At 28.9% G+C, this 21,692-nt stretch overlaps 2 protein-coding genes across 8 annotated transcripts in view; both read left to right on the top strand.

Annotated features, from left to right (window-relative positions):
• LOC113515664 (short neuropeptide F) overlaps positions 1-4,271 on the top strand; it is a 116,510-nt gene extending 112,239 nt beyond the window's left edge. Inside the window, exons 6-7 of the mRNA XM_026899923.3 lie at positions 2,773-2,859; positions 3,494-4,271. Coding sequence (XP_026755724.1) covers positions 2,773-2,859; positions 3,494-3,556 — 150 coding nt within the window. The 3' untranslated portion in view covers positions 3,557-4,271. The remainder of the gene's footprint in view (positions 1-2,772; positions 2,860-3,493) is intronic.
• Positions 4,272-15,899: 11,628 nt separating this feature from the next.
• Positions 15,900-21,692, top strand: part of LOC113515380 (uncharacterized) — a 52,018-nt gene continuing 46,225 nt past the window's right edge. For 5 of the 7 annotated variants that reach the window (XR_008252677.1, XM_026899564.3, XM_052893411.1 and 2 more), the window contains exon 1: positions 17,232-17,341. The gene's annotated coding sequence lies outside the window, so the exon portion shown is untranslated. Of the gene's footprint in view, positions 16,015-17,231; positions 17,342-21,692 lie in introns of those variants that run through there. The other 2 variants (XM_031910419.2, XM_031910421.2) reach the window with 2 other exon arrangements.

Below are 21,692 nucleotides of genomic sequence, written 5' to 3'. Positions count from 1 at the left end.
GGTGGGTAAATATTATCTAGAACTATGTTTAAAAGAACAATCGTTCAAAGTGCCATCACTGATATAGTAGGGTTAAATATTTTAACACATTTTTCAATGCTTAAAAAGCACATAAATATTTTAGTTAAGTGCAGAATTCGTAGTAATTAACGATAATGGTAATATTTTAAATTGACAAGGTTTGCTCTCGTTTTGCTCAATTATTAATTTTGTCTTGCTGTTTTTCGGAGCAAACTCCTAAATTATTATAAAATCTAGCATCTAATTCTGACGTTTTTTTTCGCTATTGAAGGTTATAGTTGAAAGAAAGTAATAACTTCTTTACACACCTATATTTTTATAATCGCCCAACTATATACATAAGCTGAAGAATTAGTTGTATTTTTTTATGATCAATCACTTATCTACTACTTATTTGTAATATGATTATATTAGATAAAATTAACATTTGTACACGCACCATATCATGAAAATAGATTTACTCGTAAAACCAAACTACTTGAGTAGGAGTTCCGTTACTATCTTTTAAAATATGTTACCCCAAAATAGCTTAAACCCTATTGTTATAAAAGGCTAATGTAAACGTAATATAATAAACAAACATTATTAATATGCACTGAACATTTTATTTTCTTTTTTTCTATGTTTATTCAAACAAAATTAAATATATAAAAAGTACATAATTCTACTACAATATTATTAATATGTAAGATGTTTGGATAGTTGATATTTGAATGTTTGTTCAATCATGCTTCAAAATAAATAATAAATAGGTATGAATTAAATATGGAACATATCAATTGAATTATATCATCAATCACACAGATTACTTTCAATCATAATTTACGCGTTCATAGTAGTGAGTTACAGCTAATATAAAATAATAGCCGTTCCATAATATAAAATAAAACCTTCTCCCAAATTTCTACTAGTTTAATATAATTCTCTAATGTTACATCAAATTAATTGATGCTTACGTAAATCTGTTAATAATCAACGTCTCGACCCTAAGGGCCTAACTTTGTTTCACTGCTTTGACTGTTTCTAAACGTGAGAGAAACTGGGGTTACTTAAGTTGGCCTATTGTTATTACTATTATTCAATAGTCTTAACATAATTCGGATTTACAATATGTATATGTATATATGCTTATTATAAAATTGTAACTAACCAATATCATGAAATTATTTTAAAAATACTAATACGATCATATCATAAATTTCGTATATGAATTTACTTACTATTTTCAAATATTGTACCTCGCCGAATCTAATTTAGGTATATTATGAAAAAAAAACCTTTCTTAAAAGACTAATCTATCAACACACGACCCAAAATTTGACAATAAACATTTTGTAAGTTTCTTATACACTACAATTCTTTATTGTTAGCTATACTCACGGGAAATCCTTACGGATACGGAAAAATATAGTCTATTTATAAAACTATATATGATGTTGGGTTGTATGAAGTGATCAGTATTTTATAGGCAATTTCGGAATAACAGATAGAAACATTGCCTTTATTATAAATTTGTATTTAATTTCTATTAAGCTATAATATATTAAAATACATAATAGTAGTAACGACCTGCGTGATGCAGTGATTGACATGTTGCTTTAATAATTAAAGTCCCGAGTTCAATCTTCAGTTGGAACAATTTAGGAAACGAACTTTTCTAAATTGACTCGGGTCTGTATATTCTAGGTTATTCTCCTAAATGTTGGTTGCCTGGTTCCTCGTAATAGAGGCTACCCTAACTTGAGGACCAGGCTATTGGTGTTCAAGTGTATAAGCATTTATTATTATTAGTTTTTAAATATTATCATAAAAAGGTTTTATTTTATGTATGTATATATATCTGAACAAATATATGAGTAAAAGTCACAACAGTTTACTCATGATTAATCAAGTCGTATCTATTTTAATATTTTTATATTGTAGAGACATTTGGGACTTTTTTTTTTTTTGCTTTATAAATGAATATCATCATTCATTTTATAATTTCCTATTTACTAGCTTCGATGAAGACTAAGTGAAAATACAAAGCAAATATAAGTAAATATAAAGTCAAGTTAGTTTTAGTTCTCTTTTACATTTTGTTTCACAATCTTTACCTCTACGTCTTTGAAATATTAATAATATCAGTTTACAATAAAAAAATTCTAATTAATTTTCGATTTCAATATAATTTTTACACGTAATTACTGATTACAGACGTAAATCTGTATTTTAGCCCTCTTGTTCCAAATTTTAAGTTTAACGAACAACAATCCTCAGCGTTATAAATTTTAGTCCAATTATAATAATGTCTCTTAAATTGCATGATATAACACACACCTGTTACACAGTGTACGGTTTATACCGAAGTATTTTTTTAATGTCAATAGCTATACTCATATTGTGGCAGACGCAGAAAATGTCATATATATTTTATGTGGTACTCTTTAATACGCGTGTATTATTTTTTTTTTTTGCTTTATTTAGATTTTTTTTAAGATGCAGAACAACTCGATTACATGTTAATAATACCTAATGTTTATTATTGCTAATATTTTTTCGCGCTAAAATTGAAATGTTTAACGTTTTTTTTTAGCAATAAGAAAATCAGATGGGTAGATACTGCACCTGTTAACGCGTCACATAAAGTTCTGCAAATAAATTAAAATATTTATAAAAAGCCTTAAAGTTTAGTTAGTTTGATTTTTCCTTCATCTTATATATATATTTTTTTATTAATAAAAATTCTTTTAAACTCTTTGCATTTCTCAGGAACAAGACCGCGACGTCCGTGCTCCATCAATGCGTCTGCGATTTGGCCGCCGATCAGACAACAATATGTTTCTAATGCCCTATGAAGTACGTAAGCATTTGAAAATTATTCCAGTCATACACATTTTTTTTAAATATTAGGACGTTTGGGAGTTACCCAATCAAAGTAAATTGCTCAACGTATTTAAATAACATCTGGTACTCCGATTGGCAATATCTCAGTTTAAAACATAGGTGACTTTTATCCTACATCATACAGATAAAGCCAAAAATATGTCTATCATCTATCGACTAAATTTTATGTTTATTTATAGCCATTTAACCCCATAGAAATTTTATTAAAATCGCTTCAGTAGTTTAATCTTTAACTCAAAGTAACTGGTTTTGTCATAATTAAAGCCAGTTTTTTTAGAAACACAATCTTAAATTATAATGTTATTAAATATCATTTATTTTTATTGAAATTAAATTTTAATAAAAATAAATGATCAATAAATACTTAAAGTTATGATAATTAAATATTTAAGTCTGCTAATGTATATTAAATCTTTTAATGTGTCTAATAATAATTATGTACAATAAAGATTTAACAATACAATACAATTTATCTATTCTCATAATGTTAATATTTTTTAATAATATAAATAAATTTTATGTAAATAAGTGGACATAGGCAATAAATTTGTTCATTTTCGTTCTATAAAAAAAATCTATTTTCCAGCCGGCTGTGCCCAAGGAGGTAAAAGCCAACGGGTCGGCGGAGGACGACAGACAACAGTACTAAACTACCTTCGTCGAACATATCCACACGTTACTAATAAATTAACTCTAACATATTCCGCTCCCCGAAACAAATCCCAACACCTACTATTAAGTGCGCATTGCGTTTTACGTGTCAAATAAAAATTAAAATATTATATAAAATTTTAAATGTTATTTCCAATAAGTAAGCTATGTGTACATATATAATAATCAGATAGCATTTATTGTATGTCGTTGAAAGTTTACTCATGGTTTCTATTCAGTCGCTAGAGTTAAACAACGTCTCAATTGTAACTCTTAAACCAACCGTTTGATTCTTAAAAGTTAACTGTGATCGTTCTATAACTAATGTCATTTTACCCACCTCTTATCTGGTTCTAATCAGACTATTTATATTATAGGTACCGATGATATTCTAGTCAATATTATAATTAAGACTGTTTCGAATTTTTTGTTGATCTCTTACTCATAATACCTACATTATATCTTTACCATTTAGATAGCTCAGCGAAGAGTTGTACATTTTATGAGCTGGGCAAATGTAAAACTACTTCGCTTCTATACAACTAAGTTTAAAAATATTGCTATTATGGAAAACAGTATTTGAAATGTTGTAATTCAATGTAAATCATGGCGTAAATATTTATTTACACTAAGTGTAGTGAAACTATGTTTAATTTTGTATAGATATTATATAGAGCAATTGATGAGTTGAAATATAAAACACTGAGAATTGATTGATGTTGTTTGATTGTATTTGTTTGTACCCATTCTGTTACTCTCCCTAATCGCTTACTTGGGTTAAATCTTGAAAGTAAAGTTTATAATAGTTAATATCAAAATCAATTGTTACACTCAATGACGTAGCAATAAACTAAGAAGCACCCTGTGAAATTGTCAAAGCACCCTTTCTTGTAACCCAATAACTTAAATATTTAACCAAGTATTGAGATAGATAGATAGATAGATAGGTGACATTTATTACCATTACTAAGAAATTAAAACAACAAAAAGAAAAAAAAAACAATTAATGTTGCTGGTAATAGGAGCCGCCTCAGCTATTGCTATATATGTACAGCTCCAGCGAGATGTACCTATATAGCGCTGATTTTCAGGCGGCCCCTTAACTTCTTTACCTTTAGCATGCGTGCGGGTCGCTAATACCTATTTCTCGGATGGGAGACTCAACACGCTTACCAACAAATACATAATACATTACAACACATACATAAAACACTACAATAAATACATAAAACATTACAACAAATACACAAAAAATTACAACCAAAACCGAAAAGAATAAACTCTGAATAAATTATCGCACTTCACAATGACAGCATCATAAAAAAAAAATAAAAAAAAGAACGTGAAGCGTCAGTTTCATTTAACCCAATATCCCAGCGTGTTAAAGTTAATCGATATGTAAATAAATTAACAAGACGGCATATATTGCATACGCGTTAGCCATTTTTAAGTTAGGTATATAGTTGAAAAAGTTTAGCTACCACTCATAGCAAATTATTTGCTGTTAAAAACATTAAAAATATAATAAGAAATTACGAAACTAATCTAAGATGTCATATCCTTGTCTATATATATAAATGACCTAACTCAAAATTGGCAAAATGACATCTAATGAAATACTAACCAAGACGCTTGGCCAGCATGATAAGAGGGCTATATAGGAAGAATTCTATAGTGAAAGATAACAGTGCCTAGTATATTAAGATAAAGACAAATAATTTATATTAAAAATAAGTGATGCATACTAAAAATTTTTTTCATAGAATATGTGGCTTCAAGTATATAAATAATTCATACAAAGCTGAATTTAAAAAGATACAAATATTTTATTTATGGTATTAAAATAATAATTTATAAAAGTACTAGTACTATTATTATCATTTTGTTGGACATTAGATTCAGTTTAACTTGCAATTTTCATATTAACTCATTTTATTTTTATCACACACAATTTTTTACAATATCTAATTATTCTTTAATTAACTCATACTTTTAAAAGTAATATTTTATAACGTACATGTATTATTTTTCTTAAAAAAGTAGAACGTTTTAAATTTAATTATTTTTGACCGTTTTTGTACCATTGGGAGACTTCGTACAAAAGTCGTTTGCTTAGATACCTCTGTCCCATTCGTGTTTCTACCGTGAAGTAGTTGTATTTTGCATAGCTGTGCTTCGGTTTGAAGGGTGGGTGTATGGTAGTAAATTTATATAGTACAGAGGTATAATACTTTAGTCCTTAGGGATGGCAACGCATGAGGAGTATCATGCGCGAAATAGGTAAGTGTCTGTTAAGTCTATGATATTGTTCATGTCTGAAGGCAACGGCACTTTCCATCTGCTTGCCGTCCCAGACCGTCTGCTTGTTTGCCATTCAAAGTTGCAGAAAAAAATATGTATGTGTTAACAGGATTCTCTCTGAAAGTTTACCGTGAATGAATTGTTACATTCATAATAATATTTTGCACAAACATTATTCCAAAATATACTTACTTCTTATGTTAATATTTAATAATAGGCACAAGTAAAAAATAAACATCATCTTACACTACTAATATTTAAAAATTTGTAAATATTTTTAGATATTTGTTACTCAATTGCACTTAGACAGCTACTCATACATGAATTTGTTTTACATTTATTACACGAATTTTATAAAACAAATGAGTTGTAAAACTGTATAAAATCCTGTTAAATCTAAACTAATAAATAGGATTTCGAAAAGTCTACAATTATTCTAAAATAGTATCTACATTATTAATTCAACAACGTATATAGTAAATACAGAAATTATAATGATAATTTAATATCACTCACCGTTTAGGAATATTAATCCATACTATTAGATACCAAAGGAAATACGTACCTACAGCAGTCTCAGTGAGGAGATGAAATTCCCTTTAGATGTGTCGACAAAGATGAAATACGGGACGGGTTCGACGTAATTACAATTGTATTAACTATGAATCCCTTAGCGCATCGACGCGGAAATGATGGACATTAGGAGTTTACAAGATTGTCATTACATGTTTTACATGACGTCATATCCTTGTGAGACAGTGAGTTTGTTTGTTTGTCACCTTATAACACTTTAACAGTATCACTATGAAATTTGGTATACACTGGATGAAAGGATACATGTTTTAATTTTTATTTCTGTCTACATTTGACTGATAGATAATACCATATGGTTAACAAATAAATAAATATGCCTACTTTTTATTTCAATCAGTTAACATATCTCGTTCACACGGACGAAATCGTGGGTAAAAGCTAGTATTTAAATAATTTACTGTTTGAGATCGTATGTTTTATTCATACGCGTAAAAGGGAAATATTGATTTTTATAGAATGATAATGGAATGATAACCTCGCCTGCACTATTGATATATACTGGCGGGGCACCAATGAGGGATGGTAAATCAGGATAAAGCAGTTTAGTTAGTCCACTGTGACGAATCTAACAATAAATCAAACACAATGGTTTCCAGGTGGTATATTGCTAGCAATGGGCTACTAATCCGTATTACTAACAACCCTTTTTCTTTTCGGAAAATATTGATTGACCAGGAACATATTGAGACAAAAAACAATACCGTATGTACCTAGAAACCTGATTTAATACGAGGTAGAAGTACTAAGAGGTAGCCAACAGTAGTTAGTAACAATTTATCATTTACCAGAGAAAAACTTTATATAAAAATCGCTTATACAAAAAAAATATTATTTGTGGTTTTCCGTTAGTTTTTTTGCCAGAAGGGTGGGAATTAAACAGGACAAGGAACACCTTAGTCTTCAAGGAAGTCAACGTAAAAGGGGGCAACACAGTATATTTTGTAGTGGGTTACTACATAGTATCAAGTATGCCGTCGACTTCTTTATCACGTATTGTATTCTATAAATAAATTACATAAAAGGCGAGCCGGTATGTGCAAAAAAACAGATACCTAAATATAATATTGCATTGTAAATTCAATAGATAAAAAAGTAGCATAAATAAAATTTAAAATTTTCTTAAAATTTTTAATTAAAAAGATACTAAAGCAGCACGATGTATGTACTGTGACATGCAATTTTATAGTTTTTATTATGACCAGACTAAAATTTAGGCCTAGGATTATCTTTCGTTAGATTTAAAAGCCTGGGTAGGCATGCTAAAGCTAAATGTAAAGAGAATGTTTGTACTCGGCAAAACACCCTCGTCAGCACAGGCCATTCAATTAATCATGCAGGTGTTTTGGGTTGTATGTCAACGATGTTCGCTGTCTGATTCGAAATATCTACTAGATTTTTAATTAATATTGATTGTAGGGCACTTACTGTTATTAGATATTTCATGACGATGTCGGCAGTTAGTATAAGCTTCTATTTTAATTATTTTAATCGTTTCAAAATGTAGAGCTGGCGATTGTCTGTCTCGTCAATAATTAATTGCAATAACATGAGAGGTTTCAGAATTAATTATGGTTAATATTTCTAAAATTGTCTCAATAAAATAATAGAGTTGATACTATAATCAAAGTTCGAATCCATAGGACTAAATAGTGATTAAAATTAATGAAAAACTCTTTATTGTTTCCTTCAAAGAATGACACAGATTTAAAAGATTACAATATATACATACAAGAAAATGAATACTTAACTACATAAACTTAATTACATAAACTCAATTACGTAAAAGCAAGATAAAAAGGCAAAAATGGTTGGCCTTATCGCTAAATAGAGATCTCTTCCAGGCAACCTTAGGATAGAGTGGAATAATTAAAATTAAATCAAGGCATAACAGAATAATAATAAGATCAAAAAAAGAAGTAAAACTAAGTAAGTAAGTATATATATACTTACGCATAATAATAATAAAATACTTATACTTACATAAATAAACACAAATAAATAATAAATATTTTTTTTTTATACAACTTAGAATGGCAATCAAGCTGACGGCCCACCTGATGGAAAGTGGTAACCGTCGCCTATAGACATGAGCAGTACCATGAACATAACAGAGTATACTGTCTCGCCCATGATACCCCCCATGCGTTGCCATTCCTGAGGACTCAGATGTTATTCCTCTGTACCCTGTAAATTCACGCCATATCCCACACTTCAAACCGAAACACAGCCATGCAAACACAACTGTTTCACGGTAGAAACACGATTGAGACAGAGGTACCCAAGGAACAAGTTTTGTACAAGTTTATATGAATAAAATATATAAACTTATACATATTATAGATAACAAATATACTAATATGTATTAGGTACTACGACTGAGATGATTTCCTTAAATAGTAATTTTTTATTTGGCACTTAAAATTCTCTAAATGGAAATAATCTCCCTATTAAACTAATATCTCAAACAGATTTAATAATATGTATATAGTGCCTATTTAAGTGGGTATTCTGTGATATCCATAGTGCTGCTTCTAATAAGGCGTGGATTACCTTAGTTTTTTATTCCAAATTGAAAAAAAAAAAGAAAATTATAAAAGTTAGGAAGACATTTTTAACAAATTGGAATTCTTATTCCAAATTGAAATTTTTAACATTTTTAACATTTGAAATTTTAACATCTGCGGATCTACCTATTGGATCTATATAATGGATCTATTTTACAAAAATGATATTTCATAACAAACTTTATATTAATCGCATTAACATAAGAAATGCTCGGATTATTCAGTTTGATCATATTGTTACAATGTACCATTTTCCGCCATTTACTGAAGAAGGCATATTTAAATGCATTGAATATCACATGACGCGTGCGTTTTCCGATGTTTATGAGCCAATAACATTAAAAGAATATGACAAATTAAAATAAGATGAATACTTAGATCTTGAAGAAAATTTGTTTTTTGCATAATTTTATCCGAATCCAATAGTTTCACAGTTTTATTATGACTTTTGAGATAGTTTAAGTTATATCTAGTGATTGCAATAATCCACATGATTATAACTTGTTATCTGCTTTTCGTTAATCCTCGTGTATAGAACCTTATATTAAATTATAAGCATTACAACAATTTTTAGGAAGTAAAGTAAAAAAAAAAATCCCCAAAGAAATATTGATTGAAAACAATAATAAAAAAAAAAAATGAGAACTGTTTCTCATGGATCATGTCTTTATAAAAGAAACAATTATCTCGGTTCATATTTATTTAAAAAAATGTTCAATTGGTAATTAGTAGAGTATTCTCTTAATGGATGCTAAAAATTTCGTTTTCACTTAGTATATTTAAATATATTTAATAATTCTTCTTTCTCTTAATCGTTTCGTTATTTGAAAGATCGTTCCGTTGCATCGTTGCGAAATGCTTATATGTCAATTGAACTTTATTATGTAATCTATGCCAATAACCCTCTTTAGTATCTTATGCTTTCTAAATAGATTCATCCAGTAATAATTATGAAATTCGTAAATAAGTTGTCTTTAATAACACTGCGACGTCCATAATTACTATTTAAATTTAAAATTGAATGTAAAAACTAGTTTTATCTATTATTTATCTTTTATCTGTCATTTGCCAGAAATTATAAATGTGTAAAACTTAATACAGAATATGTAATAATACAATGTCGAGCATACATACATACATTGTTAGAGTCGAGCTTATTAGGTGATAGGAAGCAACAAACTAAAACTCACTTTTGCATTTATAATATAATATTAGTAGGCTATTATTTATTTTATTTTATTGCAATTTTATAGGAATTATCGATAATCTCGTTCAACTAGTTTAATTAGAAATCTTGTCTTTAACGGGAAAGCGTCAATTGCGTATGCAGCTATCACAGCGGGTTCCGCCTGACTGTCTTGGCCTCTAGGAAACCGGTTGTCACGCTGTCACTAGCAGGACTAGCGATATTCCTTCAGACCGAACCTTTATAAATAAGACGAAAGTTTTTTTATTTACCGTTACATCATTAGTTTATTTTATTTATGTGTGTAACAGGAATTTTATGAACTATTTGTGTCGTTTCTGATAATTATTTCGACTTCATTCGAAAGTTTGATGAAGACTTTCGAATTCATCAAGATGAGTGCAGTACTTACATGGCAGCGTCTCGCTTCAACGAGCTGTAGCGAATTGTGGGCCGCATGATGAACTCGTGATGATATCGGTGATAATAGCAGTACAGAAAGAACAGAAAGAAGTACAGAAAATCAGCGTTTAGACGTTACGTTATAAAATTACTTAGCTGAATGGTGACCATTTTGGACGCATAATTTCTAATTAGGTATAAGTTTATTTTTGTATTTCCTTTTTCTTTAAGTTTATAATCGTTTATGTTGTACTTGTAATTGTTATCGACATACGCCAAATAAATATTTTTATTTCTTTCTTTCTAGATGATATATTTATGTGATAATGATATAGGTAAATACATGATTGGCTTACATCATATACGTAGAACTTAGCGTGCATGAACACTAAATCTCTTTTTCACATTTCGGCAATTTCAGGAATTAGAATAGAATGGAAATAATCCTTATTCGAATAGACTTGAAATCCCTTCATTATTTCCACCTACGTAACAGAATACTTTATACCTAATGACTACTTATTATTTACGGTCTATATTTTTGAGGATTTATTTTTAACTAGTCGTAACCCACCGCTTATCTTGCCTGAATTAGGAAAAATATATTAGAATACTATATCAACCCAGGCTAAATATGAACTATATATATGAATACGAAATTTTATTCAAATTCGTTCAGCCATTTAAGTGTGATTGAGTAACAGACGTCCAGACATATTTTCAAACTTTCGGAGTGAATTTACTATTTTGAATTAACAAGGCACAGAAGAATAACTCCTAAATCTTCAGGAATAGCTATGCATGGAGGGTATCATGGGTGAAATAGTATACTCTGTTATGTCCATGGTACTGCTCATGTCTATAGGCGACGGTTACCACTTTCCATTAAGTGGGTCGTCAGCTTGTTTTCCATTCTGAGTTGCATAAACAAAGACATTTATAATAATGTTCAGTAGAAAGAATAAACGGATATCTGTTTGAAATAAGATTTAAGAAATGCTGCATATTTGACATTAGGAAACTTTACCAATGTGGTTATTTAACTAGAATTATTTTGCCTACATTAATTAATTAAATATTTTATTCTGCACCCAAATTGCGAAAATCGAACGGTTAACATTTAGTTTCGAATAGCAAATAGTTTTCATTAAATAACCATTGATATGGATTTCCACACTTACCTATTTTAGTAAAATGTGTTTTAATGCATAAGCACTTCTTTGTCGTCTAAAATCCTGTTATTATAATAAAATTGTAATTAAACGGTATCGGTACATAATAAATAATTAGAAATATTGTTTAAGAGTAATGAAAGCCAAAGCAATAAATTCTTAATGTTTGTATGTATATTTCTTCCAGCACCACGCATATACTACTGAATCATAATGGATGCAGTTTTCACAGTTGAACTCTTGAAAGTAAAAAAATCTGGAAGAAGATATATGTCGATAAGCCATTAAAAAAAAATGAATGAGTGTATTTGAAATGTTTACTTACTCTCAATATCTACGCATACGAATTTGCGGGCAAAAGCTAGTATGACTTGAGAATTTCATGTTAAAGGGCGACAATGAAACGTGTGAACGATTTTAGCTGCAATGGCCTCTTTCTGTCAGGCGGACCGTAAGTCTTGGTTTTCATGATAGTATTTATTTTAATTTATTATTAACTTATTAAATTATTAATACATATATATATATATATATATATGTATATATATATATATATATATATATATATATATATATATTTGAAGTATATTTAAATATATAAGGATAATAATCTCATGAATAAAAGGTTGGTATACAGGTACCTATATAATAATTATAACAGGTAGGTATGTGTGTTTATTTTGACAGTAACTTTAATTGAAACAATAGAGCAGAGAAATGGGTAGGTATAATCACATTCGGACTCTTCATTCCGTCGGGAATTTTGAAGTGAACTCGCAGTTTCATCTTTCTATTGTTTTAAAGTAATATGCGAGATGTAGAATGCATAAATTCACAGCTAAAGTTCTCATTAAATATATTTCTCCTCTTTAAATGAAATTATAATGTATTTAAAATTTAAATTAAACTACGCAGAGTTTTTATTATACGTATTGGTTGTTATACGTATTTAGTTATTCCAAAATTAAAAATAGATATTAAAGATAATTAATTTATGGAGTACGTGTAGTACAAGCATAGAATAGGCCAGTATTTCCTTTCCCGTAGATGTCGTAAAGGGCGAATACGAGAACTTAATGGTCAAGGGATGGGCAACAGTGTCCCTCTTAAAACATCACCAAAGCCTAAGTGCGGTTGCCAACCCGTCTATCAAGCGTGGCAACACTTCCCAGAGATGAAGGCCTATGTTCAGCAGTGGAAGTTCAATTCATCATCATCACATAAGCCGTTAGCTGGCTTATGTGATGATAAAGAATTTATGGAGACCTGTGTAATACATAAAAAATGCTTGTCTAAAACTTGTGTTGTAACTATTCGGAAAGTAAACTGTTTCAATTAAAATAATTATGCAAATAATCCTAAAATAAACATACGTAATTATATTAAAAAAAATACGCACCGAATATAATTACACTTTTGTTCATTTTTGAACAATCAGGAAATTCCGGAAACATGTACCCAAACATAAACCATTGCACAAAGGCTGGTGGTTGATGTTAAATGTCAGGATTCATTAACAATTATCTTTTAGAAATAACAACTGAAGCGAGAAAATCGTTTCTTGTAGTTTTGTATGTATTTTGGTAGTAATATTTGTATTTATAGTCTTTAAGATTTCATATTAAAAAACAACTAGCAAACATTGGACGACATCTTGCCAAATCCAACATGGATACGTTAACCTCTTGGCACGGAACACAAATTTCAGTAGGTGCCTACTTCAACACAAACAAATAAATGTAGAGATTTTATCTTTTTGCACGACAAAATTAGTGGGCAGGTAAACTATATATAATAATCTTAGATATATAATAATAAATACCTCAATTTTATTTCTTTAAAAAAAATTATAACACGAAAAAAAAAACAATCAATTGCCAAAATTTCAAAGTACTGTAATTTCAATTTAAGAACCTACTGTTTTATAAATATTGTAAAATTATCACTCTCGTTTCAGGAAGTGACGATTTTAAAAAAGAAATACAAGAACTTATTATTGTTATTATTGTTCGCAAATTTTTAGCCAGCTGCAGTGCTTTAAAATGCAATGAACATTTCACATACCTATGCAATTATCCTTGAAACAGATTCGGATAGTATCATGCGTGTTCATCTATTACTCATAGTAAATCAAAATAGAACGATGCACCTGTCACTATGTGCGTGTCACTGATTTCACCAACATATCTATATGATGGTTAAATGAACTTATCTCTACGTAAAGTTCTATTAAAATGATACTTTTTGAAAGACATTAATAATTACCTAATTTAACTTGTTAATTGGAGGTATCTATATTTAAAAAAAAAAAACTGTTCGCATTTTCTGATAGTAAGTACCCAATATTTCCTGTCATATATTCGTATCTACCTAGAATTATGTGGCACAAAAGATTAAATTCCTATATTGATTAATTAGGATATATCTTCGAACACTAATAACAGAGTCATTATTAAGGATGGGAGAATCTCATATGTTGTGAATGTCTGGACGAAACATTTGTATAATATTATGATAGAACTTCACGCAGCTTTGAGCTTAATTTGTTCATTCTCTTAAAAAAACAGATTAAGTAATTATTTCATTTATTATTCAACTTAGAAAGAATATAAATTATGTAAAAAAAAAATAACGCTTTCCATTGTGGCAAACCAGTTTCATAAAAAAGATAAACTACCTACCTACCGATTTTAATAAATTTTCTGTGGGACGAAGCTGTAAATATTTTCTTGCAGATAAAAAAATAATTTCCCAAATCGGTTTAGTATTGACGGAGTTATGAAATAACAAAGATAAAAAAAAATACAATCGAATTGAGAACCTCCATCTTTTTAAAGTCTGTCGATAAAAAAAGAACTAATTATAAAGAAAAACAAGTTGTGTTGCATTTATCAAGTAATTTATTAAATTACTTCTACATTTTCTTCTTTATTTTGTAAAGGTTTTTTACTGTTAAAATATCTAGTGTAAAATGCAATTCGTGTCGTCGTTTTATATTTAGCAATATCTAAAAAACAGCAAATAAATCAAAACTAATTTGTCTTTAAACGCATACGTACATATTTATTTAAATAATTTTATTAAATTAAACGCAATTTAACTATCCGTCGCTCTAAATTAATTTTTAGTTGGTATATCAACAGTTATTTGATGAAACATTAAAGCTATTATTTCATTAACAACATCTAGATAAGGTATGGCGAAAATTTATGTAATTAGAATTTAATATTAACGATACTTATTTCAACTTACTATTTGTAATTTAACAAATATTTTTAGTATTTGTTACTTGGATAAAATATATGAGAATACTTAACATTATTAGACATGTTAATATAAAATCGAATCTCAGATCTCTAAGATAAGGAATATGTAAGTTTAGAGATTTAATTAAAAATATCAAATGGGGTTAATATAATTTCTAAACAGAATACACCTTAAAAAAATTGTGTTGAGTCATCTTTAGAATAATTTTTATAGATAATGTAGTTACGTATAACTCCTCCACCCATTTCTGCATAGAATGATGATAAAAAGTTAATTTTATACCTGTCCCACAGATGAAACTGTACTGCTGGACTGCTGCTAGTTTTCTGTAGTGATACTTCTAGTTTACAATATATTTTTGTTTATATATATATAAGTATGTATATGATATTTTACATAACCATATGTACTTATATAATACTCGTATTTATATCAATATTTAGATAGATTAGATAAGAATTATGTTTAATTTAGTATTATTTAATTTTGTGTTTCCTTCACTTATATTATATTTGTGCAAAGTTTAGTGGCTGTCAAATTACTATTTAAGTGTATAATTATGTATTGTTCTAACTGTTCTAGCCTTAAATAAATAAATAAATAAAATAAATAAATTTAAATCACATGTGATGATATACATATATTGACAAATACGATAATACTCAATAAACACATTTGACAATGACAAATGGGAAACAGAGTTCAACAAACTCGTACTGACCAATTGAAAGTAAAAGTGTAACGGGGAAAACATTCTTATAATTTATTTAACAACTTTTAATCTTGGCGCTGAAAATAGTTCAAACTAAATAAAATTCTGGTATATTCCGCTGTAGAAAGTATGGTTCATTCGTAGTCGGAGAGTCGTAGGTAACAGAGATCTGTTTGTAGAAATTTTTCGTCCCATTTTTAGCTTATTAGTGCCACAAACAAGTTCAAGGACAGCTTGTGAATAGTTTGTTTTTGTTAGGTAAGATTGTTCCTGTTTTATACATTTTAAGTATTATGGTAATAAATAATAATTTAACATTCTTTCTACATATACTTTAATTAATACAGAATTACCAGAGGGAGACTTTGTAAAAGTCGATTGCTTGGGTACCTCTGTCCCATTCGTGTTTCTACCGTGAAGCAGTTGTGTTCGGTACAGGGTACAGAGGAATGACATCTGAGTCCTCAGGAATGGCAACGCATGGGGGGTATCATGGGCGTAACAGTATACTTTGTTATGTCCATGGTACTGCTCATGTCTATAGGCAACAGTTACCACTTTCCATCAAGTGAGCCGTCAGCTTGTTTGCCATTCTAAGTTGTATAAAAAAATAATAAAAATAAATTAATTAATATCTGACACCCTTTAGATTAAAAAAATCACATTACAAACAAAGAGAACCAGTATATAAGAAACAAATTCAGCAAAATTGAGAACTGAAGTTAAAGTTGAATTAAGAATACATAAGTACTTATCGAATTCAGTGTTTTTTAGTTTGTCTTCACAATGAGAAGGGTGCTACGGTTTATCTTAACCTACAAATTTCTCTGGTTTAGACAGCGGATACCTAGTTTTATATTTTAGTTGCTTGAACACTTGATAATATATCACTCTTCTGGCTATTTGTGAATCCAATATTTACTTTTAACATTTTTCTGTCGTTCAGTCTGCAACATTGATGATAAATTAAGAAACGCGATAGCCTATAAACTGGTAAAAATAACTCGACTGGAGCCAACGCCTGTTTAAATTTAATAGTTTTCTTTAAAAGAAGACGTTGGTTTTTACAATTTTTCATTTTTAACTAACTTCTATACTTACCTATTATTTAACTATTCTATGTTATACATTACTATTTTACAAATGCTACTAATGAAAGCATGTGTAAAATAGTAATATGTCACTGTATTGTATACGCGTTTTAATACACACATATATTTCCTTAAAACTAAAATTCTAATTATTATTTCTATTTCAATATACTATTATATAAAATGTTAAAATTAAATATTATGAATCAAACCGTAATATTTCCATTTACGATAAATTCCACGCCATTAACCAATGTATAGAAAACTAAACATTTCCTCGTACACTACTATATGGAGATTCATCTCTGTGTACCAACAGTTTATCACCTTTTGATCGCTGTAAACACCTGTCTGACAGCAACTGAATACCATGATTACTGAAAGCTTACAGGTGAGGCGTCCACAGACGCAGCAGGTTGCGTGGGCGGGCGCCGACGCGCGCTCAGTTAGAGGCAGGCAAGCAAGCCGCTCGCACGAAATTGACGCCGCACAAGGTACAAATACTAAAAACAGACGCTTCATGCATTAACATAGTATTAACGCTTACAGAATGTTCACGTTTTTCGCCACTAATTACCTGGTGGCCTCGACATCGCTAACTTCATGAACAAGGTGTCGTACCAAAATAATTCGCCATGACTTCACGAGCTTGAAATAACTCACGCGTTTCATGTAATATCGCTGCGCCAATCGGATATGCATGCGTATGAGTGTCTGTATGACTCCATTATAGAACTTTCTTTGATGTTATCATACATGTCGATAGTTCAATTCTAAAACATTACAACAACTCATAAATATGATGCATGGACCGTTATATAAGAGTAATTTACTGTTAAACAAATATTAATCAGAATCGCTAACTCCTATGCTATTAAAAATAATATCATATTTTTATGATCAATTTATTTTTAGATAAAATTGTTTGTTTTGATGAAAACAATCGTTTGTTTACTGTTTTGGTACACATTGTCCTTTACCAGAGATAAAGGAAGTACCTATCTATGTAGTTATATCTTTTTTTTATCCGTCCTTGGATGTATACAGCGATGTATGCAGGTTGCAAATTTATGCATAAAACAAGATGCGGTTTAAAAATAACTTTGAAAGTTATTTGTGTACATCGCATAGCAGGGATTACACTGTACTATTATTCTTAACCTTGATGACGGTATTGTTAACCTTGTTTCTCTAAAAACAACTCCATTGGCCTCACAACAGCTCCAAACGTCATTTTTATTGCTTGTCCGGCTGGACTGAAAAATATTTTAAATATTTCGAAACATATTATTAAAACTCAAAGTAGGTGAACAATTAATAAAGAGGAATTTTTATTTTTGTTTTTGACCGACCTACGTTTTCCATCTTAAATTGAAACGTTTTCAATCTTAATTGGAATGCTGTTTCATATAAATTACACTCTATAGGCCACTTATTAGATTAAAAAAATCTCATATATCTCAAATTGAAGCAATCAATGCACATAAACAAAATTTCATTAAAATGATTTAAGTAATTTTAGAGATTAGCGTGAACAAACATTGTGACATGGGATTTTTATATATTAAAATAACAGTGAACTCTACAAATAAATCTAAAAAATGTTATATTTGTTTAAAGTTTCTTAAAATACCCAACACGTTAACTAATTCAGAGGAAACGTATGCATATAAGAAACGCACGCAAATATATGCAAACAATTCCATTTATCAGAAATATATAACACTGAAAATAAGTGCGCAAATATTTATTACGTGTGCGAGCAAGTCTGACGCAAAAATAGACTATATCTCTCGCCGTCTACATCATTTTCAGAAGCATGGACGATAACGTACTGTTTTCTAACGCCCACTTACATTTTACACAAAGTGGACAAATATTATGTTAAATGCAATCACTCGAATAAATAATCGACAAATTAGAATTGCCATAAACACAATTGACAAAAACAAATAAATATAAATAAAAATATACAATACAGTAGTATAATAAATAAATAAATAAATTAATATAATAACAATAAATAAATTAAAAATAAAATACAGATATTTTTTAAAAATTCCTTTTTAGTAACTGACCGAATATACCGACCGAAATGACATGAACATATCATATTATTTGATCTGTAGTTTTAAAACCTATAGCTTTAAAAAAGGATAACAATTGTAGACTTAATTTTGCGAAAGTTATAATATTGGCAATATAAATAAAGAAATATAAATACGAATCTTATTGATGTGATGATTAAAGTGAAAGTGCATTTATTTGTTTGTTATCTTTTAACACTTTAACACCTTAATTAATCTTCATGTGAAATATACATACTATTCGGATACTATCTGGATGAAAAAGGACTATCTTATAAACTATACTTTTTATCTTGGGAAATTAATAGAATTTCGATCACTTAAACGAAGTCTCGGGTAAAAGATAATAAATATTTGAATAATTGATGGCAAGTTATAAACTGAAAAAACGTGTAGGTATATATTATATGAAAGAAGCAAGCTTGTAAAAATCTAATGCACTTATTTTGAAAGCATCGAATAAAGAAAAATGATAATGGATAAAAGCAGATCTGAATATAGCAATGGAATTAATTTTACGAGCTTTTTATATTAATTTCGCTTGTATACTTTTTAAATTCAATAATTATAATACAATTATGTATTTACTGTTATCTAACTAAATGTTAGCGTACTCGTATTTGTACAATGCCAATGACAGTGCAATAAAATTACACCATAGAATTGGTCTGATGATAGAGTCGGAAATAGTCATAAAGTTTGTAATAAAAGAATCATATCCCGTCGGTCGTTTGATTAATGTCTTGATAAAAAATATAGTGTCAAATTGTAAACATCTGCCTTTACGAAGTCGGTTGATAATAAAAAGTTGTCTTTAGGAAGTCGTAACTCGCTCTTCGTGTCTTTCTCTTCAAGTCATTTTATAACGCGAAAAATAAAAATATGTATCGGTATATAATAAATAATTTTAAACTATATCTTCCTATTTACAATACTTTTTTATCATTTAATGCATAGTTAGCAATAAGTTTTCTTACGTTTCAACGCAGAAAACGCAAGGCAAACTTTACGATAGTTTAAAAGATTTTTTCTATTTTTATCTAGCTAGATCTATAGATCTTTTCTATTTTAAATCGCTAAGAAAAAGCACCTTCATGTCATATCTGTATTCTGTTATTTGAAAATAGTACCAGTCTTTTTAGGATACCGCAGCGAAATGTTCAAAACGCTAATAATTCCGTTTTTTTTCTATCTTATGTTTAATTCTCATTATACTTATTTTAGATAAAAATAGATGGTACTAAGTACGCTCCTATTTTGTCTGTCACGGATAAGTTAAGGACTGTGTTCATCACAACTGTAACAGATAACTAACACCTATGACTACTTCAGACCCATATGGGATTAGTGGTTTTTTTCATAATTTGTACCCAAACAGTTATTGTTTAGGTTATATATGTTATCTGTTTTATTTAAGTAAGTAGTTCGTAACACAAAAAAGCTAGAGATGTTGTTTTGGCATTAGTAGAATTGGCTCACGTCAACTAATTCTGGAGTGCGGTTCTCGACATCTTCCGTGTACATTTCGCAATTATTTCACAGTCCACGACCAATGACGAAATACATAAATAAAACTGTATACAAATTGTCCCTAATGCTATTATACAACTATGTTTAACCAATTCAATGCAGATTCAGACGAATTTTGAAAAGGGCTAAATTATGTTCGGGGAGAATTGTATTTTTACCAGATTTAAAATGTCTTAACATTGAAATAAAAAACGAATAAATATATTTTTTTTATTTGTATAAAATTAATTATAAGAATTTTTGAATAGTGATTTCTTAATGAAACTACTACCCAGTTCGGAATACAATTTCAGTTGAGAAGAACGGGCAAGAAACACGGCTATTGCTTCTTTTTATTAAATTAATGTTGTTTACACGAAAAATGTGACTGGATAAAATGGTTATCACAAAATTCATATTGATAAAAAGAAAGAAAAGAAAAAGCTACAATTATTATTGTGTTTGTTTATTATATGATTTTAGCAAAAAAAAAATCCTACATTAGGTTTTATATACAATTTATTTTTCTTTTTCTTCTCTACAATGGCAATTAATCGCAATTTTTAGGACCATTTCTGACAACATCATATAGGTATAAGAAGTCTCAACAATTATTATTTTTCTATAAGTAATATTCAAAGCACATCACAATCACAATAAACAGTTATGCATTATTTATTATTATTATTATTATTATCCCATGGCGTATTTATGTATACTCAAACTACAACTCTTTAATTGAAACTAAATGTTTACCATGTTTTCACTTCCCATTCATATACTTATATTTTATTTCTGTGTATTTATAAAGTAATACAATTATCTCTATTATTCGATGAAATCTATAATGTTAAGTAAACAACTATTATTCAAGTAACTTTTATTTGTTTTAAGAAATTATTACAAAAACTAAATACTTTCATGCTCTATTAATAACCTTGAATGACTGACTTAACAAGACTGACTGACATAGACAAAGCTATCATAGATTAAGTATATAAACCCATTACAAAAGCCAATGAATGAACTTGTTAAAAATAACGTACAAGTAAAATTTTTTTACGTCTATAAATCGATCATATTTAATTTTGATAATATTAAATTGTGACTCGAGAAATAGCTAATTTCAATCCGGAATTTTTTATTCCAATAAAAAAGTAATCCGAAGTAATCTATGGTTCAAGAAAAAAATCATGAATTACGGACTCTATGAGAACACAATTTCTTCCACTTTACTGTAATTACAAAA

Source organism: Galleria mellonella, unplaced genomic scaffold (genome assembly GCF_026898425.1).
Source record: "Galleria mellonella isolate WM207_F2 unplaced genomic scaffold, CSIRO_AGI_GalMel_v1 utg173, whole genome shotgun sequence".
Lineage (NCBI taxonomy): Eukaryota > Metazoa > Arthropoda > Insecta > Lepidoptera > Pyralidae > Galleria > Galleria mellonella.
The sequence above is the reverse complement of the archived record's forward strand: the minus strand, read 5'-3'. Positions and strand labels throughout refer to the sequence as shown.